This window comes from Gouania willdenowi, chromosome 6 (genome assembly GCF_900634775.1).
Source record: "Gouania willdenowi chromosome 6, fGouWil2.1, whole genome shotgun sequence".
NCBI lineage: Eukaryota > Metazoa > Chordata > Actinopteri > Blenniiformes > Gobiesocidae > Gouania > Gouania willdenowi.
Window position 1 is genome coordinate 37,242,078 of NC_041049.1, and position 23,153 is coordinate 37,265,230.

General features: G+C 45.5%; 1 protein-coding gene across 10 annotated transcripts in view; it reads right to left on the reverse strand.

Annotated features, from left to right (window-relative positions):
* tjp1b (tight junction protein 1b) overlaps positions 1-23,153 on the reverse strand; it is a 179,356-nt gene that overhangs the window by 33,717 nt on the left and 122,486 nt on the right. For 6 of the 10 annotated variants that reach the window (XM_028448661.1, XM_028448660.1, XM_028448659.1 and 3 more), the window contains 6 exons: positions 21,340-21,464; positions 21,153-21,255; positions 15,701-16,016; positions 15,272-15,378; positions 7,264-7,432; positions 7,035-7,179 (listed from right to left, as the gene is read on the reverse strand). In XM_028448661.1, coding sequence (XP_028304462.1) covers positions 7,035-7,179; positions 7,264-7,432; positions 15,272-15,378; positions 15,701-16,016; positions 21,153-21,255; positions 21,340-21,464 — 965 coding nt within the window. Of the gene's footprint in view, positions 1-7,034; positions 7,180-7,263; positions 7,433-15,271; positions 15,379-15,700; positions 16,017-17,207; positions 17,272-21,152; positions 21,256-21,339; positions 21,465-23,153 lie in introns of those variants that run through there. The other 4 variants (XM_028448666.1, XM_028448665.1, XM_028448657.1 and 1 more) reach the window with 2 other exon arrangements.

Sequence of the window (23,153 nt, forward strand, 5' to 3'; positions counted from 1 at the left end):
CCCTGTTTGATGCGTGTCTGCATGTGGGAGTAACCGGGCTATACTGATGAACTGGGGAATTAGTGGTGTGGCCTCTAGATTCACTAAAACCTTGGTCATCATAAGCTTGTCTAGCCCCAACTGTTTACATGGGAAGAAGCATGTGGTCTTGCTGCACATAAGAGACAGTAGGATGGGCAGGTCCCATGCGAGCCTCTGAATGTGGCAATGATGGTTGTGGAAGCATTCTTGAATGTCCTTCAACGTAATCTGTTCTTTTTCTTTAGTGTCGCAGGGAATTGCTGTAATATCTAATACATCAGAGACTTTCGTAGATCCAGGATCAGCAGCAGCTGCTTCCAAAACCTCTGCCTCAGCTAATGCAGCAGCAAGTTCTTCCTCCTGCTTCAGTGTAATTAAAGCAGCCTCCATACGAGCTTTTTCAACCATAAGCTCTGACTCTTTCTTCACAAAAGTAGAACGAGCACGAATTGCTTCTAGTTTGGTACATGCTTTAGCTGCCACAAGACTTGCTGCAGAGTTGCTTGAACTTCTTGAAGAGCTAGCCACAGACCTGGTTACATATGACTTCACAAATGCAACCTCTCTGAAACGTTCGCTGTGCACCATCTTAGATGTGTTATCAGCTTCTAAGATGGATGGAAAGCAAGTATCTTGCTGTGTTGATCTTGCCGCAATGCTGTTTTTTTTTACTATTCTGTCCCCTCCGTCCGTGAAGATGAACTTTGTGACAGATAGCTAAACAGATTTCCAGGTACTTGAAAGAGTTGAATAAAGACTCAGACGTAGAAGTTGTAACTATTTGTGTTTCAGTTTTCTTACAATGAGACCTAGAAGCTCTGTGAAACTAATCATAAATGCACAGAGAAAAATATATAAATATCTAAACAAACACAGCATATTCATAAACAAACAAATATATGAAATAAATGATATAAACTTACAAACAAAGCTTCTCAGCACCTCAACACAGGTGGATGGAAAGGAATGAGCTCAGCATGCTCAATCCTCACCCATTGAGTTCTTAAATCAAAATGGCCCCTGAGCCTCTTGACTAAACAAACCCAACCATGTAATTTCACCAACCAATGACAAAGAACCCAACTTTAGCTGCAGCTCTGTCCCTTACCACTAGGAAGTGCAGTTACTTGTAAACCTAATGTCATGACATTTAACAAATAATGAAAACAGGGGATGTAGAACAAGAGCAAATGTAAATGTAAAAAATAAAGTGAGACATCTCATGAAATTATTAAAGAGAACTGTTCGTCCTTGTCCTGAAAAAAGCTTTGTTGGCCTGACTCAAGATATATTTTACTAACAGGATTATTAAGTATAAATATATATAATTATAGTATTACACACAAAAAGAACCTTTTCAACTCAATAGATTTTTTTTTCTTTCTCCTACATGAACCGCCACCTTAACGTGGTGGAGGGGTTTGAGTACCCGAATGATCCTGGGAGCTATGTTGTCGGGGGCTTAATGTCCCTGATAGGGTCTCCCAAGGCAAACAGGTCCCAGGTGACGGGTCCGACTAAGAGCGGTTCAATAGCCATATATGTACATGAAACAACAAAGGCAGTTCACGTCGCCCGGATTGGCGCTACCGGGGCCCCACCTTGGAGCCAGGCCCGGGGTTGGGGCTCAAATGCGAGCGCCTGGTGGCCGAAGCTTTGCCCACGGGCCCCGGCCGGGCAGAGCCCGAAAGGACGACGTGGGCCCGCCCTCCCGTAGGCCCACCACCCGCAAGAGGGATCATATGAGGCTGGTGCAATGTGGATTGGGCAGTCGTCCAGGGTGGGGGCCTTGGCGATCTGATCCCCGGCTACAGAAGCTAGCGTTAGGGACGTGGAATGTCACCTCTCTGGCGGGGAAGGAGCCTGAGCTTGTGTGCGAGGTGGAGAAGTTCGGACTAGATATAGTCGGTCTCACCTCGACACATAACAAGGGCTCTGGAACCAGCCTTCTCGACAGGGGTTGGACTCTCTTCTACTCTGGAGTCGCCAATGGTGAGAGGCACCGGGCCGGGGTGGCTATACTTCTTTCCCCCCGACTTAGTGCCTGTACGTTGGAGTTTACCCCGGTAGACGAGAGGGTAGCCTCCCTCCGCCTTCGGGTGGGGGGACGGATCATGACTGTTGTTTGTGCCTATGGGCCAAACAGCAGCTCGGAGTATCCACCCTTCTTGGATTCCTTAGAGGGAGTACTGAAGAGTGCTCCTTCTGGGGATTCCCTCGTTCTGCTGGGGGACTTCAACGCGCACGTTGGCAGTGACAGTGAGACCTGGAGGGGCGTGATTGGGAGGAACGGCCCCCCTGATCGGAACCCGAGCGGTGTTTTGTTGTTGGACTTCTGTGCTCGTCACAGATTGTCCATAACAAACACCATGTTCAAGCATAAGGGTGTCCATATGTGCACTTGGCACCAGGACACCCCAGGCCGCAGTTCGATGATCGACTTCGTAGTTGTGTCATCGGACTTGCGGCCGCATGTCTTGGACACTCGGGTAAAGAGAGGGGCGGAGCTGTCAACTGATCACCACCTGGTGGTGAGTTGGCTCCGATGGCGGAGGAGGATGCCGGTTAGACCTGGCAGACCCAAACGTATAGTGAGGGTCTGCTGGGAACGCCTGGCAGAGTCTCCCGTCAGAAAGAGCTTCAACTCCCACCTCCGGGAAAACTTCAACCATGTCTCGGAGGAGGCGGGGGACATTGAGTCCGAGTGGGCCATGTTCCATGCCTCTGTTGCTGAGGCGGCTGATCGGTGCTGTGGCCGCAAGGTAGTCGGTGCCTGTCGTGGCGGCAATACCCGAACCAGTTGGTGGACACTGGGGGTGAGGGATGCCGTCAAGCTGAAGAAAGAGTCCTACTGGGCCTTTTTGGCCTGTGGGACTCTGGAGGCAGCAGATAGGTACCAACGGGCCAAGCGGAGTGCAGCCACGGCGGTTGCCGAGGCAAAAGCCCAGACATGGGAGGAGTTTGGTGAGGCCATGGAGAACGACTTCTGGACGGCTTCGAAGAGATTCTGGACCACCATCCGGCGTCTCAGATGGTGCGGATGGTGCGCTGCTGACCTCGACTCGAGACGTTGTGGATCGGTGGGGGGAATACTTTGAAAACCTCCTCAATCCCACCGACACGCCTTCCAATCAGGAAGCAGGGCCCAGGGACCCGAGAGTGGGCTCTCCTATCTCTGGGGCTGAGGTTGCCGAGGTGGTTAAAAAGCTACTCGGTGGCAGGGCTCCGGGGGTGGATGAGATCCGCCGGAGTTCCTCAAGGCCCTGGATGTTGTGGGGCTGTCATGGCTGACACAACTCTGCAACATCGCGTGGACATCGGGGGCAGTGCCTCTGGATTGGCAGACCGGGGTGGTGGTCCCCCTTTTTAAGAAGGGGGACCGGAGGGTGTGTTCCAATTATAGAGGGATCACACTCGTCAGCCTCCCCGGTAAGGGCTATTCAGGGGTACTGGAGAGGAGGGTCCGCCGGATAGTTGAACCTCAGCTTCAGGAGGAGCAATGTGGTTTTCGTCCTGGCCGTGGAACTGTGGACCAGCTCTACACCCTCAGCAGGGTCCTTGAGGGGTCATGGGAATTTGCCCAACCAGTCCACATGTGTTTTGTGGACCTGGAAAAGGCATTTGACCGTGTCCCTCGGGGATTCCTGTGGGTGGTCCTCCGGGAGTATGGGGAATCGAACCTCCTGATAGGAGCTGTTCGTTCCCTGTATGACCGGAGTCAGAGTCTGGTCCGCATTGCCGGCAGTAAGTCAAAATCGTTTCCGGTGAGGGTTGGACTCCGCCAGGGCTGCCCTTTGTCACCGATTCTGTTCATAACTTTTATGGACAGAATTTCTAGGCGCAGTCAGGGCGTTGAGGGGGTCCGGTTCGGGGGCCTCAGTATTGCATCACTGCTTTTTGCAGATGATGTGGTCCTGTTGGCTCCAACATACCGTGACCTCCAACTCTCACTGGATCGGTTCGCAGCCGAGTGTGAAGCTGCCGGAATGAGAATCAGCACCTCCAAATCCGAGTCCATGGTTCTCGACCGGAAAAAGGTGGAGTGCCTTCTCCGGGTTGGAGATGAGGTTCTGCCCCAGGTGGAGGAGTTCAAGTACCTCGGGGTCTTGTTCACGAGTGAGGGAAGGATGGAGCGAGAGATTGACAGGCGGATTGGTGTGGCGTCTGCAGTGATGCGGAGTCTGCACCGGTCCGTCATTGTAAAAAGGGAGCTGAGCCAAAAAGTGAAGCTCTCGATTTACAGGTCGGTCTACGTTCCAACCCTCACCTATGGTCATGAACTTTGGGTCATGACCGAAAGAACAAGATCACGGGTACAAGCGGCCGAAATGAGTTTCCTCCGTAGGGTGGCTGGGCTCTCCCTTAGAGATAGGGTGAGAAGCTCAGTCATTTGGGAGGGGCTCAAAGTAGAGTCGCTACTCCTCCGCATCGAGAAGAGCCAGATGAGGTGGCTCGGGCACCTAATTAGGATGCACGTCCCTTCGGAAGGAGGCCCTGGGGAAGACCCAGGACACGCTGGAGAGACTATGTCTCTCGGCTGGCCTGGGAACGTCTCGGGGTCCCCCCGGAAGAGCTGGAGGAAGTGGCCGGGGAGAGGGAAGTCTGGGCCTCCCAACTGAGGATGCTGCCCCCGCGACCCGGAAACGGCTAAGCGGGAGAAGATGGAGAATTTTTTTTTAATGATGTAAATAAGACCAATTTTTCCCATTTAGAATGACACTACATGGACTAACACGACAGGGACTCACACTACAGAGACTGACAATTCATGAGTCTAAAAATAACCACCAAATCATGACATTGTTTAAAAATATTCCTATCTCTGCATTAACTGTGTACAACAGGTTTTTAAAACATTAAACAAGAACAGTTTACACAGCCAGATTTAGTGGCCATATACTAGCCTGTCATTGCCTGATCGCAGTAGATCTCAGAAGCTAAGCAGGTCCGGGCCTGGTTAGTATTTGGATGGGAGACCACTGAGAATTCCAGGTACCACAGTGGTGAACAGTCGCTCCAGTGGTATCTGTCATTGTGTCCTTGGGCAAGACACTTTACCCACATTGCCCAGTATGAATGTAGTGTGTGAGTGTTGGTGGTGGTCAGAGGGACCGATGGCGCACTATGGCAGCCTCGCTTCCGTCAGTCTGCCCCAGGGCAGCTGCGGCTACAATAGTAGTTTACCACCACTAAGTGTGGAGTGAAAGAGTAATGCCTTAATTCTGTGAAGCAACTTTGAGTTCTCAAAAAAGCGATATAAAAAATTGATGTATTATTATTACTAGTACAGTGCCTGTCGGAAGTATGTATTCATATAGTGGGAGATTAAGTAGAGTTGTCAATAATGGCCAAATGAGTATGTGTTTGAAGGTTGGATGTACAAAGAGGTGTACTGTATATACTATATACTCTGTTGTGTTATAAATGGATTTATTTGCGAGTAATTACAAGTAAAATAGCATGTGCAATTTCCCTGGTTTAATTCTATGAGACATGTGCATGATAAATGTGTTTTTTTTTTCTTTTTACTCATTTTTTATTTTTTTTTTGTTTGGTGTATTTTTCTGTAATGTATGTTTTTTGGAGTCATTATGTGTATTTTTGTATCTTTCTGTTGTCTTTTTGTGCATTTTTTCTATAGTTATTGTTTTTTGTTGCCATTATAATGTGATTCTAGAGTCATTTTGTGTATTTTTGTATCTTTTTTAGTGTAGTTTTGTGCATCTCTGTTGTCATTTTGTGTATAAAATTTATTTTTGTGTATTTTGAGTCATTTTCATATTTTTTGTTGTTTGGTGTATTTTTCTGTAATGTTTGTTTTTTGGAGTTATTTTGTGTGTTTTTGGAGCCTTTTTGTATATTTTTGTGCATTTCTGTTGTGTTGTGTACTTTTTGTACAAATGTTTAGTTTTTTGTTTTATTTTACTCATTTAGTATATTTTCATTATAAATACTGTGTGTGTGTACCTCCATCTCCTCCGTGCGTTATCTCTTACACGCGCGCGCGCGCCATGCACATAGTTAGTGAGTGAGTGAGAGTGTGTGTGTGTGTCTACCTCCATCTTCTCCGTGCATTATCTCTCGCACGCGCGTCATACACATAATCCATTGCAGGTTGTTGAGGGAAAAAAAAAAAAAAAAAAAAAGAGAGACACGGAAGTACCACGAAAAATAAAAGTTTTGCAACACCAAAGTTGCAACTCTCTCTCTCTAAACGTCTCTGTGTGAGTTCAGCATGTATATCCCGGTGTAGTGCACGCACGCACATCAGCCGTGTGTGTGTGTTTACATTGTAGCTGCTAACATCTTTCTTAACACACAGAATAATATAAGAAGAAACACTCACCCTTGCGCAGAACAAACAATAATCATAGTGGAGATGTGTTGTGGACCCATCCACTCACAAAAAAGGAACAATCCTCTGTCTGAAGCAGCAGAATGTTTGTGATATGGTCGGCTAATAACCGTCAGCACAGCCGCTGCCCACAGTCATGGAGACGGAGGAGGAAGTGACGTCCGAGACCCGCAATTTAAAGGAAGTTTGGAATCATAGGAATAATATTAAATAACCATGAAATATTAACTTAAATGACTTTTAGGAGTACAAAAAAAGTTTTTAATATTGACCTTTTTTTAAATCCAAACAAACTGCGACACAGTGACGTTATGAACCCGGAACCGAAAGCAGCACTTGAGGTATTTGGAACCCGTTCACTAAGTTTCAGGTCAAACTCATACTGCGTATGTCCCAAGCAAAACGTTTGCTTGAGACAGATGAAGCAGGGATAGAACGGTATGGCAGAGCCTTTGAACTGTGGAAACAGCAATACTTGTATAAATCCCATGTACAGAAGACAAACTGCTTAATCAGAGGCACACTACGAGAATGAGTGGTTACCAGCCACCATTAACAGCTTTAGGTAAGGTCTGCATCCCCACAGTGAATGAGGTTCATCATCTCACTTTTGAACTTAGTACACAACAGATAAAAGTCAAAAAGAGGTCATATTCACCTGCCATTGCTGATTTGTGGGGGCGAATGTCTGGAGTGCTCTGATGGTTCAGATCGTCTGTCTGGAGAGTGCGATTGACTGCTGCGATGCCTTTCATGAGAGCGGTTGGAATGGTCTGATGCCAGAGAATGGATGTCTGAAATGTCTGGTCAAACAAGAGTCAAAATATTTTCAGACACCAGCTGACAAAAGGTTTCAGCTGAAGCCAACAAATACACATTGCTCTCACCGTCTCTGTCAGAGGCGTTGGCTGAAGGTATACTGTCATCCAGATCAGGGATGTTCAGCAGGGTAGCCCTCTCGTCTCTCTGAACGACCATTTTTAACTTGCCTTTTGACCTTTCTATTAGCTTTTTGGCGTCGATCAAGGAGAGGTTCTCAGTCACTGTGCCATTGATCTGGCCAAACAACAAAACATGTAGTGGTAAATAGGATGAACCTACAGTATATTTCCAAGAAAAACAGATTGTTTCAATTCAGGGTGCTTATTTGTGGCATAATTGCACTAATGAAAAAAGACTATGCTTACCACACTAGATAAAAAAAATGACGAATGACATACCAGGCTCAGATGTAAGACACACACTACCCTAAACAAAGACAAGTTTGCCTTTTGTATTTCTTATTTTACTAGGATAAGCACTACTGATGGTATGTGGGACAGATATGTAACAAAAAGCTACTGCATCATTTAATGTCATCCAATATCTGAAAGTCCGATGCCACAGCAAACCTTTGGTTTATCAGGGTGTACTCACACTGGCAACCAGGGCCGTTCCTAACCAACTCTGTGTATGTGTGAAACCATGGGGGACCATTGTCTGGCCTGCGTAGGTGTGAACTGCACCGCAGGGGGGTTAACGGCCCGATGGTCCTGCTGGAAGAGGTGGTCCAAACAGCGTGCCAGACTGGCACGGTTGGCCGCGCATGCACAACTCGACTCGCGCACAAAATGTGATGACGTTGGTACTGCGCGACACTTTACGGCACATAAACATCCGCATTCCGCAATGATAGCGGTGTCAGAAGTGCTCGTTAGCCGATGAAAAGTTCAGAGTTGGCGTTACCTGATATATATGAACAACACCACAGAGAACTCATGGAGGAAGAGGACAACATGACCGTCAGGACTTCTCTTTGTTCAGCCGACAGCGGGACAGGGGAATATTATGACAGCAGAACCTGGAACAAGACTGCAAATTGTTGCAACTATTTATTTATTTTTAATCTTATTTTAGTTCTCTTCTTAGGTCGTGTCGTGTTAGTGCACATGTCGCAATACCAATTTTCAGTATGTGGAGTTCCTGTTAGTCCTGCACAACTATAATGAATTGCTCAGAAATCTACATGTGTCCTGTTCTCAAAATACCAGTAATATGTTACACATTTTCAGCCGTAAAATGTCCCATTTCTATATTTTTTGGTTTATATGGGTTAATATACCAGTAATGTGTTTATACCCTCAAAATTACCATGGAATTTTGGGTTTTACTCGGACCCCTCATCATCACGTCTCTGCAGAAGAAGACCCTCCGCTGCACCTCAGCACTTTAACAACTCACTAATTTCATAATTCAAATACACTATTTCTACCTTTGTTTTTCTGTTTGCATGTAGTTTGCTTTGTATTTAATAAAATAGTTTCTCCAACAGTTGGTTAAATCTACACATTTATACTGCATATAATGCACATACAGGATGATGTGTAACAATAATCAGTAAAATTAACTGTAAACACATTTTGTAGAACTAAATATAAGGTTATGCTGTGAACAGAAAGAAAGGAAGACAAGCCAGATAATTCTAAACATTAGAATATAATACAATACAATCATAACTTTCAATCATAAATATGACTCTTCTCATAACAACAAACTTTGATATCTTTGTCACACATCTAAGCTTCCAGTGAATAATTTACAAAAAAAAAAAAAAAAAAAGTTCACTGATGGTGACATTGAGATCTCAATGTCACCATCAGTGGTTGTTGTTGTTATTATTATTGTATGAAGCCAACATTACTGCAGCTCTGCACATCATTGTTGTCCTGTTAAAATATTTTTATACAAAGACTTAAAAACAATCTGAAATTAGTGATGACTCAAGTAAATCACCTTTATTATGTATTATAACAATCTGTTCCTTAAGTCTCTAAATTATTGAAACAATTAAAAACATTTCCTAAAAAATTACAGAAAATTAAATAATCATTTAATATACATTTCAATAAATAAGTGCATCCCATGTTTCCATGTTGACTCTGAGCTTTATTCTGTCTGTTGTCTGTGGAAGTGATGAGTCTTGACCAGATGATGGAAACTAGGATCAGCTCATGGTTTTAATGTCCAGGGAGGGGCGTGTCCACTCTGCATGGACTTAAAGAAGAAGAAATAAAAGAAGAGTTAGATATTGTCATGTTCATCAAAAGGAAAACTGAAAGTGATGGAGATAAATATGCTCAGATGGACACACAGACACACACACAAAGTTTAAACAAACGCACAAATACTCTGTCCTAAATTATCTCACACATTAAAAGCATCCATTTACACTTATATTAATGTACACAAAGACTAGCTCCACAAAATCAGAACGACATTTATTGATCCAGAAATTAAACTGATCTTACCTTTATCGGCTCAATTTCCTCCTTTGTTTTCAAATCCATTTGAACCTCCATTCATGGTGGTTTTTATCATCAGAGAGCGCTTTCATTTTTAATAAATCCACCGTTATTTGGTCTGTTTTAATCTTTCTTTCTCACTCACTTGGTTCTCTCTGTGTCGATTTCGTCAAAACAAAGCGGCATCTTTAATGTTTCCGTTACGTGTGAGTAAAATTACCACAATGTACCTACACTGGCTGTAAAGAGCAACTTATTATCTTTCATGAACTGGTGGAAATTCTCCGATAGAGCAAATATGAGCAGAGTTACGGTCATTTAAATTAACGTGATGCGTTCAGGGGTCCTGGGAAACCCAGTCCGTGAAAAGAGCACGTGCCTGGGTAAATCTTGGTTTATAGTTACCCTACGCAACAGAAAATATGAAATTAACAGAATGTACTGTCAACAACAAACCCAGAGTCGCTTAATGGTGGCGTAACGCCATACGTGTGTCATAAATTAACGTGATGATGTGTTTCTCTGTGGGAACCGAGTTGAGCTGGTGATCACGTCCGTTCTACCGTGCCAGAAAAGGGACAGGGAGGGGGGGATTCCTGCTGCGAGCTTGGAACGGCCCTAGTTGCCAGTGTGAGTACACCCTTAGAGTCCATAACTGAAAGGGTAAGAGCTGTTTAACAGCAATAAAAAGGATCTGAACATTGTTGGACAAAAAGATATCATCCTTATCCTAATCAAGGCAAAGCTATTTTGGCTTGCAACATTATTCAATCAAGAGTGTAGGGAACCAAACCACTCTAAGCTGAACTTTAACCTAAATACCTTCTTTCTAACAGGATTAACCAAGGAGCCTGTCTCTTAATCACAAACTGTTTACAGAATGCTGTTCCGGCAACTTTGAGGTGCATAGCTAACCCCACTGTGCTTTCTTTGAACCCAATAACAAAGCCAAGGAGACTGGCTCTAGCACATTGAACTTTTCAGTACCAACTCTTTTTATGACTCTACACAGGGGGGAGAATCCATGTCTTCTCCCTCTGTCACAAACAGATACTTTTGGGCTGCTGTAAAGATCACAGAACTGTCCCATTGATCCCTGACCCATGCGGTGAACTGTCACAAGGATGCATCCCAGGCCTCCTCTAAGAGACTGGGTGGAGAAATACTAGTAGCTTTCTAAACCAAATAAGAACAAAGAAACTATACTATGTTTGAAAAGTCACAAAATAAAACATTATTGGAATGGTTTCTGCAGAAATTTTAATTGCAAATATTGTCTGTCCTTATGTCACTCTTTTCAGATGATTCTATCCTCAACAGAATGCTATTTTAGATGTTTCATCATTTAAAAGTGCTTAAAATACCAAAAAACAAAAGTTAGTTTAAGGTATCCACTGCAACCATATAGTAAAGAAGAAGCAAAACATGATTTTTGAGATTTATGTTTACAAGTAATTACAAGTAAAATTCATTAACCGGTTCCTGAAGTAATACGAGGCTATTTTCCAGTCGTGTTTGGTATCAAACTGTCTCATAACACATGATATTTCAAGATATGATGTAGAAAAGATTTGAATATGTTGAACTCATTATTATGGCTTATGTGTAAATCTAGGAATCATCCCTCATATTTGTTCTTGTTATCACATACACACACACCCCAGACACACCCACAGGCAGCCAGCTGAGATGCTGGTAACTTTTTTTTTTTCTTTTTTACTTGTTTGCACATGCCGTCAATGGTCAAAACTACAAGAAGTGCTGTCTTTTTTTAGACAGCAATGCATTTTATTTTTTGTTATTGCAACGAAATAAATTGCATTATTTTATTGCATAATTGTGACCATCACCAGCCCTCCTTAAGGAAGGGTAAGAAACACTTTATTAAAGGGAGAATATAAAAAGAGAGGGCAGTGTTACACCTAGGTGAGGGGGTGGGGGGAGGTGGAGGGGGAAGAGAGCAGGGAGGAGCGATTCAAGGAAGAGAAATGGAAGGGTGGGGAAGAGTTGATTACTGTAAAGTGAGATGTGAAGTTGTAGGCGTGAGGCTAAACTATAATGGTGGTGGCTGTGGGCAGAGGGAAGGAGTGAGTGGTAATACCTGAAACAGGTATTTGGGATCAACGTGTCTATAGTTAAGCCCACTACAAGTTTTATCCCACAATCCAAGGCATGCTTGTGCATCGTAGACCGATGTATGTGCAAGAAACTGCCACTGTAAACCCAAGCGCTGCCCCGGACTCGAGGACGCAGCCAGAATAGCAGAAAGAGTGGGGGCCAGAGGCGCACAAACCAGAGGCGGTACTTTGGGGACCGCCCAAGCAGCAGCCACCCCACGCCGCACCCACGTATGGTATGCAAGAGCGCGGCCAGCACCACCCACCCCGGAAGACCCCCGCCAGGACCGGCCAAGCCAGCCGGCCAAGCCCGCCGGCCCCCAAGAGCACCCCCCGGGACCGGGAACCCCCAAGGGCGAGACCCCGAGCGAAGTCCCCCAGGGAGCAGCACCCCCCAACCCAGCCCACGAACCGGCCACAGTCAAGCAGGACCGCACAGCTCCAGACGGCACAAGGACAACAGCCCAGGCCCCGCCGCCCACCGGACAGTGCAAGCCACAAGGCAATGCCACCCACCGGCGCGCCAGCAACAGGCGGCCACCACCGCAGGAAGGAGGTGCCCCAACGGCACCCACCCAGTGTGGAACAGCAGTCCCCAACTAAGGGCGCCCCGGACCCACCCACCAATCCGCATATAGCAGGACAGACCTACCAGGCAGCCGACGGCAACCGCAACCACCGGAACAGCTAGCGCCGCCCCCCAGCAAACAGCATCATCTCAAAGCGCCAAGCAACCCCGCCCCAACCCCGATACAGACGCCAGCACCCCCCAGCGCGCCCACCCCCCACACCGGCGAGACAGGCCGCCCCGGGCCCACACACACCGACGGCAGCCCCCAAAGCGACCAGGAGACGAGACATGGACCAAGCCACACCCATAGGGAAGAGGCATCCCCACTCCACGCCGGGCCGACACTGCCTGGAGAGACCCCGCGAAGAGAGCCCCCGGCCACACCCCCCACGCCACCATCCTGATGTATTTGCGTTCTACACGATGGCCTAGCCATCAACAGAGGGACCAGGCCCCCACCCGACAGGCCCAAATATGTGGTCCTACCCATCTTGAGGTGGGAATGCCGCCCCCGCACCACCCTCAGCACCACCATCCAGCCCCCCAAGGGTTGGGTATGGGTGTGTGGTGCACCGGCCGGAGACCCACCTTGCGGCACCCCCCAGACCACGCCGGCCCCACGGGGCACGGTGGCACCCCCACCCCCCAGACGCGGCCAGGCACCAGCCACATCCCCCAGCAGTCCAGGGGGCGACCCCCGCCGCACGCCAGCCCGAAGCGCCCCCCCCCCCGCCGCAACAGGGAGCGGCCGGGCAGGAGAGAAGCACCAGGGCCAGCACAGGCCCGCAGGGCACCACGATACAACGCCCTCTACAGGGAGGGCGCCAAGAGAGGACGCCATCAGCCGCCCAAGCAGGGTCATCCCACCAACCGACAAGCGGGCGAACCTCAGCACCCCCAGCCAGGTCCCGCTAACCCACACCAAGTGCCACCAGTAGAGCCCTCCCTCCCCACAGAGGCTACACACGCGCCGACACTAGACACCCCCCCGACGCCAGCACAGCCCGGAGGACGGCGGGCCCAGGCCACCCGCTCCACCCCGCCAAAGGCAGCACGGCACCACACCGAACGGCAGCCAGTTCCCGGGCGGACGGCAGGAGAACGCGCCCCAAGACGCCCCAACCAAAGACCCCGCCCCGGAACAGCGTCCACAGGACCCGGCGCACCCAACGAGCAGACCAACCACCCCCGACGCGGATCTGCCAGGGCAAGAACCACAGGCCGGGCCCCCACACACCCACCCAGCACAACTCCAGGGGGGGCCCCCGCACGGGCAAGGCCCCACTCCACCTCCGTCACACACCGCACACCGGCCCACGCAGTCCCCCAAGTGAGCCAAAGGGGGAGGGCGGGGGAGGGCACCGCGCTAGCTACATCAAGGGAACAAAGCCGAAGCGCCCAGACAGGAAGGCGGAGCGACCCACAGCAGCACTCCGCCACCCAGCGACCCAGGATGTAGGCACCACCCCCAGAGCCACCCCCACCCCAGACCCCCCCGGCCAGAAGCCACAAACCTCACCACCCCAGGCCCCCCGACGGGCCCACCCCCAAGCTAACCCACCCGACGCAGCCCCACCCGCCCCCCAGGCGAAAGCCACAGCCCCCCCCACCAGTACCCCGGGCCGACAGGAGCCCCCCAACGTCCAACCCAACAGGAGAGCAGGCGCCAGAGCAAAGGAAAAGGAGGAGGGGAGAACGGGACGGGGGACAGAGAGCAAGGGGAAAGAGAGGCAGAAAAACACGCAGTCCCCCAGCCCCACAGGCCTCCCCAGGCGTGTACGGAGGGGGCAGGAGAGCAAAATCAAACAGCCCAGCGTCCAGAGGACATCCAGTAGGAACGAAGAGGCACCCAGGCAACCCACCCAGGCCACCCCACAAGCCCAGGGAGATCCAGGTCTACAGTTTGATTAGTGTGTTAGAAAAGAGTGGTGCTGGCAGGTGCTAGCAACTTTAAACCAATCAACAAAGTCTTTCTCCTTGGGAGGCGAGCCTCAAAGATCATCTTTTAAAAGGAAGAAAGCCGCCCAGAACTTTAGTTTATGGGACGCTGGCCGTTTCATGCTCAACGCGTTTTCCTTCCCCATCTATTCATTTTATTTTAAGTTGAAACAGTTAGATTTTTGAAACAACCTGCTAGGTCTACCGGACATCATCTTCAAGGTACCTGAACGAACACTGATCAGCAAACTTGATCAGCAATAGCTCACATACATACTTTCATAGCTACACACTGTACATACATTCACAACATGTTCCACACACAGTTCATCTCATTCATGTTTGTCTGTTCTCCCCTGTCTGTCTTCCCCTCTTTGTTTTATGAGCTCTCTTTATTATTTTATTCTTTGATTTTATGATCTTATTATTCGAATATGTACCCGGCATTTTTATTCAATATTTAGTAGACTAACATTCTCCTGGAATAGTGATTTCATATAATTTACATATAATCCTCACATTTGTTAGCCTAGAAATGCATTTTATCATGATTTAATTATCCCATTTTAATTGCAATTTTGACTGTGTTAATTGTTAAATTTTGAAAAAAAGGTTAAACGTAATCTTTGATTCCTCTGATTCATTAAAGCTGTCTATTAAGGTGTAGATGTTGCTGGTTACTTCTCTGGTTTCACATTAATGGGTTAAGTCTAAAAAATCTGCCATATTTCTCCTGTTAAAAGGAGTGGCACCCTGGCAAAAGTTGAAGTAATATTAATAATCATAATTCATGTTTTCATTCATATAATCCATTATTATTAACCCTTATCTTCCAACAAGAGCACCGAGTGCAGGGTGTTTACATCAGCATATTGTAAGTTTTTTGTTTCTTTACACATATACAAAAAGAATGCAGGAAAAACTCAAAGCTTTTTTTTATTTTCCCGAAGGATATTTGACAAAGCTTTAGTTCATTGACCCCACTCACCTTCAGGACCACGTCCCCTTCCTGGATGTTGCCGTCTCTAGCTGCCAGGCTCTCAGGGGAAATGTCCTTGACAAAGATGTGGCTGGCCAGGCGTAAACCATATTCTGCTTCCAAAGTGAAGGACAGCAACAAAGACAATGTTAGCATACAGCTCATGTGACTATTTCACAGAGGCTACGCTTTGCTGAGAGCTGCTGCTTCCACTCTGATTAACACTGATTAAAGAAGATTAAATGCTCTTTTCCTTAACTTTACTTGAGTTTTACAGAGATTTTGCTGTGGCTGGCAAGTTTTGTTGAATCTGGGGACTGATTGCTTTATTTTCATAAAAATATCTCACCAGGTATTAGTTCAGTACATAGAAAAGAATAGTCCCGGTGTAACAACAATCACAACAAACACCATTTACCCCGACTTTGTGAGCCTCACCTTCATTTTTGCGAGATTTGACTAGCGTGACCTTAGCAGGGCGTGGGGGCAAGTTGTGCGAGTGGCGGTCCGAGCGTGGGGAGAGACTCCTTTCTCGAGAACCACTGCGTTCGCGTTCCCTGTCCCTGCGCCCATTGCTCCGGCCACTGCGCCTTCCCATGGCTCCGCCCACACCACTATAAGCACCACTACGTCCACTTCGGGTTTCATATATCTCCTCGTCGTAGCTGTCCTCTTCCTCATCATGCTCTGACATGGTTTCCCTCTCCCCTCGACGACCCATGGGCACATGCACCTTCCTTTTCCTTCTGATCGTCTGAAAAGAAAAATAACTTGAGTGAAAAAAAATACTTGTGTAAGCAATACAAATAGTAATAAAATATTTAAGTAACAATTTAAATCATACTCCACTTAATTCTTAACAAACCAAACAGTTTTGACCTTGAAGGATCACCACAATAAACATTTATAATTTATGAGTCTCCTTGCTTCAAAAATAATAGATTATAGACTAGGCCTGATTCTCAAAAAGATTGCTGGAACGAGCGGTTAGCAGCAAAATGGGGCAAAAGCAGGGAACGTGTTGGTTTTAGACAATTTTGATGTCCTGATTCCAAATATCCATGTTCACAAGCTGAATTTCAAGTCCTTCATGCTCAAATGTACAGCTTAAAACTGCAAAGGAAACATGTGCAGTGTCAGTGTGCAAACTCACTTGTATCTAACCCTAAAAGCATTCTGCATGGAAATGTAATCAGTTCAACCCAGATCAAGCTCAGGGGCGGGTAAATGGTACTGGCAAGTAAGGCGGCTGTATCGTGGAAATCACAAAAATACCATCAGCTCTTTGTAGGTGGACATGACACTCTCCTTCAACTTGAGATCTCAAAAATTGCAGTAGACACTCATTCCATGTACAATCTATAGTATGAGGGTAAAGAATCTTGCCAAAACAGAGACCAAGACGACGAGAAGGCATTGGTGACAATTGTCGCAAGCCTTCCAGGTGTTTACAACAACTATTTGTAAAGCACATTTCATGTACAGGGCAATTCAAAGTGCTTTACAGAAAACAAAAATCACAGAAGAGTGAGCACACCATAAAAATTACATTTAAAAATGAGGAAAAATCAAAACACGTAAACCAATATCAATCGATAAAACAAGAAAATATCAATTTAAATAGTTTGACTGTTTAATTAGAAGCAGTGTTGAATAGAAATGTCTTTAACCTTGAATTAAAAGAGATGAGAGTTTCTCTCACTTGCCGAAACAAGCAGATCTCTTCGCACAGGGAACACAGCAGTGCTTGCAGATGTTATCAAAAAGGGCCTGTACTGCAAAGCTGTTTTTCCTTTTATCGTGCCAACTTCCAGGATTTATTTGGTGTGTTTTGTACTACATTGTGGCCAATGTCTTACCAGGCTAAATCACCGTGGTAACTTAGGCTGAACGCCTATCCTGGTCAGGACCAGGTTATGAAGTAGATAAGATCTAAAAGTCCCACCTTCTGAAAAATCACTCTCTTTGAAAATGACCTGATCATTGTTAGAAGATCCTGGTTGGTGCAGATCTGACAGCTGTGTTGAAGAAAAAAAAATATTAATGGGTAAATGCTCGGGATGCAACAATACAGTCAGCCCACGGTTCAACACGTACCTCGGTTTTTTGGTTACCGTTCATGGTTCGGTTCTGATGGCCCGGTCTGTTAAATGTTTCTACATTTTTTCATTTTAAACCGTTTTATGAGATCAAATTCAATACTAGAACACACCAAAAAAAGGTGTCGAGACCCAACCGCCGACTCGTCGAAGACAGACACGTTCCATTGCTGAAAAATTGGACAAATTTCTTGGCATTATCAAAGAACAAAGCTGATCTTGTGAGGTTTTTGTCCTAGGAATTGATTTCTCAAGCACCAGTCAACAAAGAATAGGCTCGTGTTGCATGCTGTTAACAGCCGTTCCAACAGTGTTGTAGACTCTTCTTATGACACCAATGTTCTCCTGCTTTTGGTATCACACTTCCCACGTATGCAGTGTGAAAGAAAAAGAAGTACACCCCAGTCGGTGACGTATTCACCGACTGGGTGATACCTTTGGACAATATTTTGCATCGTGGGGGGTATGTGCTCTCCAGCCTTTTTTCTGGAATGTAATGTAACGAACTTCAAGTAGATCTCAAATGGATTTGACTAACATTTGACTTAATAAATCGGCATTATCGCACGGAATATCACATATTTGTAAAATGCTAAAGATTGACCAAAATTTGCTGTTTTCACAACCAATTTTATATTCAATATAAGAGGTAAAGGGCCCAAGTTACAGCTTGGAGACATTGATATTTTGAATCAGCAAACCCAAATTGACCAAATAAGCTTTCTTCCCCACTTTTACCCCCAAATGCTCCTAACATTCACCTTTTTGAGAATTAGGCCTAGTCTATTACAATAAGGCCTGCATGACAATAAAAAAATTCTGGTGTTATTGAACATAGAAATTTTTTGTGTATATTACTTTTAATCAAAAACCCATAAAAATCTGCAAACGCAGGGGAAACAAAGCAGTTCATGATAAATTTAGTGCTTAACATATGTATGATAATGATACAATAAAATAACCACAGAAGCCAATAAACTTTGAGTGGGGTGCTCAAGTGCATAGGAGATGATCGGTGCTGATCCTACTGCCTGCACAGTGTTAAGGTGGTAAGGTCTTTATATCTGCAGCATTCTTTCCTTGAAGATGTTTTCTAGTTGTATTTGTTTATGTTTGATCTCGCTTTTGTCAAAATACAGCTTTCAACAAAATTCTAGTTGAAATTTCAATTGGTAAAGAAGAACATTCAGTTCCCTTTCAGTCGATTCACTCGGTACAACACATATAGTATGGGATATCGCGCCCCCGCATGGCCTACTGAAGAAAACCTCTAATCACGCCTTTAAGGCAGATGATCTGTGATGACGTAAATGAGGCTCCGCCTGCCTGATAAATATGCTGTCATCACAGTCATCCTTCACTTCTTACGCTCTTCACCTCGCTAAGAACACCTCTACCGAGGACTCTGGACCTCAGTACAGAGCAGGCTTCACATAAATTATCTGGAGCTGCTGGCAGCTTTCTTGGCCCTGAAGTATTTTCGCTCTGTGCTATCAGACCAACATGTTCTGATCAGGACGGACAACACTACAGTGGTCTCGTACATGAACAGGCAAGGGGGTACACGATCACTTCCCCTGCTAAAACTGACTCACTCTCTGTTGATGTGGGGCAGTGTTCATTTTCTGTCTCTGAGAGCCACTGAACCTGGGGGAAGACCTTCTCTCCAGAGGGGGTCCTCTTGTGAGAGAGTGGATATTACACCCTTTGGTAGTGGCTCAGATATGGGTTCGTTTTGGCAGGGCGGAGCTGGACCTCTTTGCTTCCAGGGCAAACGCCCACTGCCCCCTGTTCTTTTCCATAACAGACCACAATGCACCTCTGAGGATGGATGCGCTAGCGCACCCATGGCCCAACATGCTCCTGTATGCGTTTCCCCCAGTAGAAATGATACTGCCTGTGTTGGAGAGAGTGCGTCGTCAGGGTCTGTCCCTGATTCTGGTGGCCCCTCGGTGGCCTGCGAAATCATGGTATGCCGAGACAATCAATCTACTGGCAGCGGAGCCGTGGCAGCTTCCTCTACGCAGGGACCTCCTTTCACAGGCAGGTGGAGAAGTGGTTCATCCACATCCGGAATTGTGGCAGCTACATGCCTACCTGTTGAACGGTCAAATTTAATGGCTCAGGGTCTGCCCCCAAGTGTGGTGGCAACGATCCAGAGTGCTAGGGCATCATCCACTCGTGGCTTATATGCTTATAAATGGCGAGCATTCGAGCAATGGTGTCAGGACCGAGATGTACTCCCATTTCAGTGTTCAATTGTGGAGGTTTTGACTTTTCTTCAGGAATTGTTGGATAAAGGTCTGTCCTTTTCCACTATTGAGGTTTATTTGGCGGCTATATCTGCCTGCCATGTTGGTTTCAATGGAGTGACGCCAGGTGCGCATCCGCTGGCCATGCGTTTTTTAAAGGGAATTCGCCGGCTGAGGCCTGTGGTGAAATCCATCATCCCCTCATGGGATTTAACTGTAGTGCTGGATGCTCTCTGTGGCCCCCCTTTTGAGCCTATGGAGTCAGCAGATATGAAATTTCTTTCATATAAGACTGCACTACTTCTCGCTTTGACCTCCGCTAAACGAGTGGGCGATCTTCATGCTTTATCAGTGCATCCTTCTTGTACCCAGTTCACTTCAGATGGTTCTAAGGTCACATTACACCCAAACATGGCATATGTGCCTAAGATCATCCCTTCAGCTCATAGCTCCATGATTTTTGAGCTAATGAGTTTTTGCCCTCCTCCTTTTGCATCTGAGGAGCAGAGGAGGTTACATTCCTTGTGTCCTGTACGTGCTCTACGTGAATACATAGACCGCACTAGGAGTGTGCATTTATGTGACCAGCTGTTTGTGTGTTTTGCTAATCCAGCTAAGGGTAAAGCCCTGTCTAAACAGCGGCTTTCTCACTGGATTGTGGAGGCTATCTCCCTGGCCTACAACAGCAGGGGTCTTCAGTTACCTCAGGGTGTGAGAGAACATTCGACCAGGGGCGTATGTACATCGTGGGCTTTGTTTAGGGGGGTATCTTTGAGTGACATCTGTCCTGCTGCCAGTTGGTCATCACCACACACTTTTGTTCGGTTTTACTGTCTGGATGTAACGGCCCCTTCGGGGGCCCATTCGGTTCTTTCCACTGGGTCTAGCATGCACTAGAGGTGCTGGAGGTTGATTTCCGGTTCATAGCTGCTCTGCGGGGCATGTATAGATGTCTCATACTATATGTGTTGTACCGAGTGAATCGACTGAAAGGGAACGAAATGTTATGTCTATAACTTCTGTTCCCTGAAGGAGAGGAACGAGGTACAACACTTCTTTGCCCCGCTACACAGATGGGCTCGGTGAAGAGCGGCTACTGAACTGAAGGATGACTGTGATGACAGCGTATTTATGAGGCAGGCGGAGCCTCATTTACATCATCACAGATCATCTGCCTTAAAGGCGTGATTAGAGGTTTTCTTCAGTAGGCCACGCAGGGGCGTGATATTCCATACTATATGTGTTGTACCTCGTTCCTCTCCTTCAGGGAACAGAAGTTATAGACATAACATTTCGTTTTCAATACAAACCCAGAGAAAATTAAAACTGAAAAACTTATCTATGGCTTACAACTGAAGCCATTGAAACATATTAAAAGAGTTAAAAGGAATTCAAGTTGGCTGTCAATAGGCACACCAGTAGTTTGGTACTCTTAATGTCTTCGTCATCATTTCTAAACACTAGTGCTTTTGCATTGACGTAACGGATGTCACATTTAATTTCTGTAGTACATTCAGTTTTACACATTAGATCACTCACAATTTTGGCAATTTTCCCACTTTTACGAAGCTGCTGGACAGCATATGCATGCTCCACATTATCCATAGAGACAGCATTGACCATAACGACTCTGTCATTTTCCCTAGAGAGAACAAATGGTGAACAAACAGTGGAAACCAGCTGAGTGATTTGATGCAGAAAAAACTGGCAATGTGATTGAACTTACTGCAGCAGGCCTTCTGCTGGGCCTCCTTTCAGCACATCTGAGATCACAATGGACGTTTCACCGCTCTGAAAATGAGGGTTGTCCCGACCCCCAGAAATAGCTATCCCGAAACCAAACCCAGGTGCCTAAACACATAAAAACAGATCAGTTCAAGAAGGGGTGCACTACTTTATAATTAAAGTGTACAATCTAAATATTATTTCAGAAAGCAACAAAAACTAATTTTAGACATGTAAAAGTTTTACTTAAACAGAATACCTATTTTCCACCAACAGTGAGCCCAAACAGCATCAGCTTAATGCAGACATACAAACACCAATGGCATTAAAAAGGTGACCAAAAAAAAAACAAAAGACATCGTAGCAGGGTCCAGATATGTTTTTTTTTTTTGTTTAATACAGAAATCAAGCTATCTCGAACACTCTGAAGAGTACAATAGGGCAAAAATACTATTTTCTTTAATCCAAAAAAAAAAAAAAAAACATATTCACACCACTCAAGTTGTGGTTTGTGAAAAACAATTACAATATATGTGAAGAATTGTGATGTGAAAGTAAAAGTACCTAACATTTGTACTGTTTTTTTTTTACTTTGTTAGCTAACACCACTGCTGCTGAGCTACTGGTTTTTATAGTCATTTAACAGGTTCCATCATTTTCCTCATTTCTTTCCTCTTTTGGTCTGGACAAGCCTCTCAGGGCTGTTGATCAATGTGCCTTCAATGTGCCTTTAACCAGCCATTCTTTCTTTCTCCACTGCTTTTGCTTTATTCTCAGGGGCACTGGTGGGTGGCTGGCTTTAGCATTTCATCGTAGGGTGAAATATCTGGCAAACATTAACGGGACTAACATTGGGCACTGTAATTTTTTATTTATTTATTTTTTCCAAATTCTGTTTTCCACATTGTTTCTTTTTTTTTAAGAAATATTTTATCATTTTTTTCAGAAACTATTGGTTTTCAACTTCTCTGAAGAAACAAATGAAAAATAATAACAAAATCATAATTAAACAAAAATGTATGTCAAAATAAAAGTGTAATTTAAAACCATGTTTAAGCTCCAATTAAAAGGTAGCTAGTGAGATGGATTATTATGACTGTTCCTTTTTAATTATTTATATGTCAAAGATTTACAGTATGAGAGCAGCATTCATGTCACCCAATTTCCCCTCAGGGATCAATGGTTTGCTGAATCTGAGCAGGTTTATTAAGTTTTGATCAACTTAATTCAAATTAACCTAATTGAAATTATCCTGAGGACATTATTCCAAAATAAATAGACACAGGATGCATCAGTTATTTCACCACTAGGGGCCAGAATATTGTAGAATAATAGAAGCAATCAAGTTATCATGAACCTATGAAAACACCCAACTTTTTCAAAGGATCTCTTGTAGCACTGATGAGATGTTCAAACACTGTGAAGCTCATGTTTTCACGGAGCGTCGCAGTGATCACAAGAAATAAGTGACGCTTCATAGACACATTAAAGTAAAGCGGGAACTGGTGGCTCTGTATTTTGGAGTGACTGATGAGTTGCATAGCTTTCTTTTGGCAGTTTAGACTTGTGGGTGGCCACTTAAACATGTTTTGCTCTGGAGCAGGAGGGTTGCGGGGTGGGGGGTGCTCCGAATGCGGTGCCTGGAAATATTTTGCTTCATGAGGACAGCGTTTCATTCAAATTATGTCACTTTCTACATTTAACAGAGGACTCAATTCAAATTGGTCATCCCATGACTCTGTTAAAGTGGTATGATAAGTGTAAGCATGTTTTTACGGTTAAGTAAAACCAGTCTAGTCCAGTCCTGTGACTTGC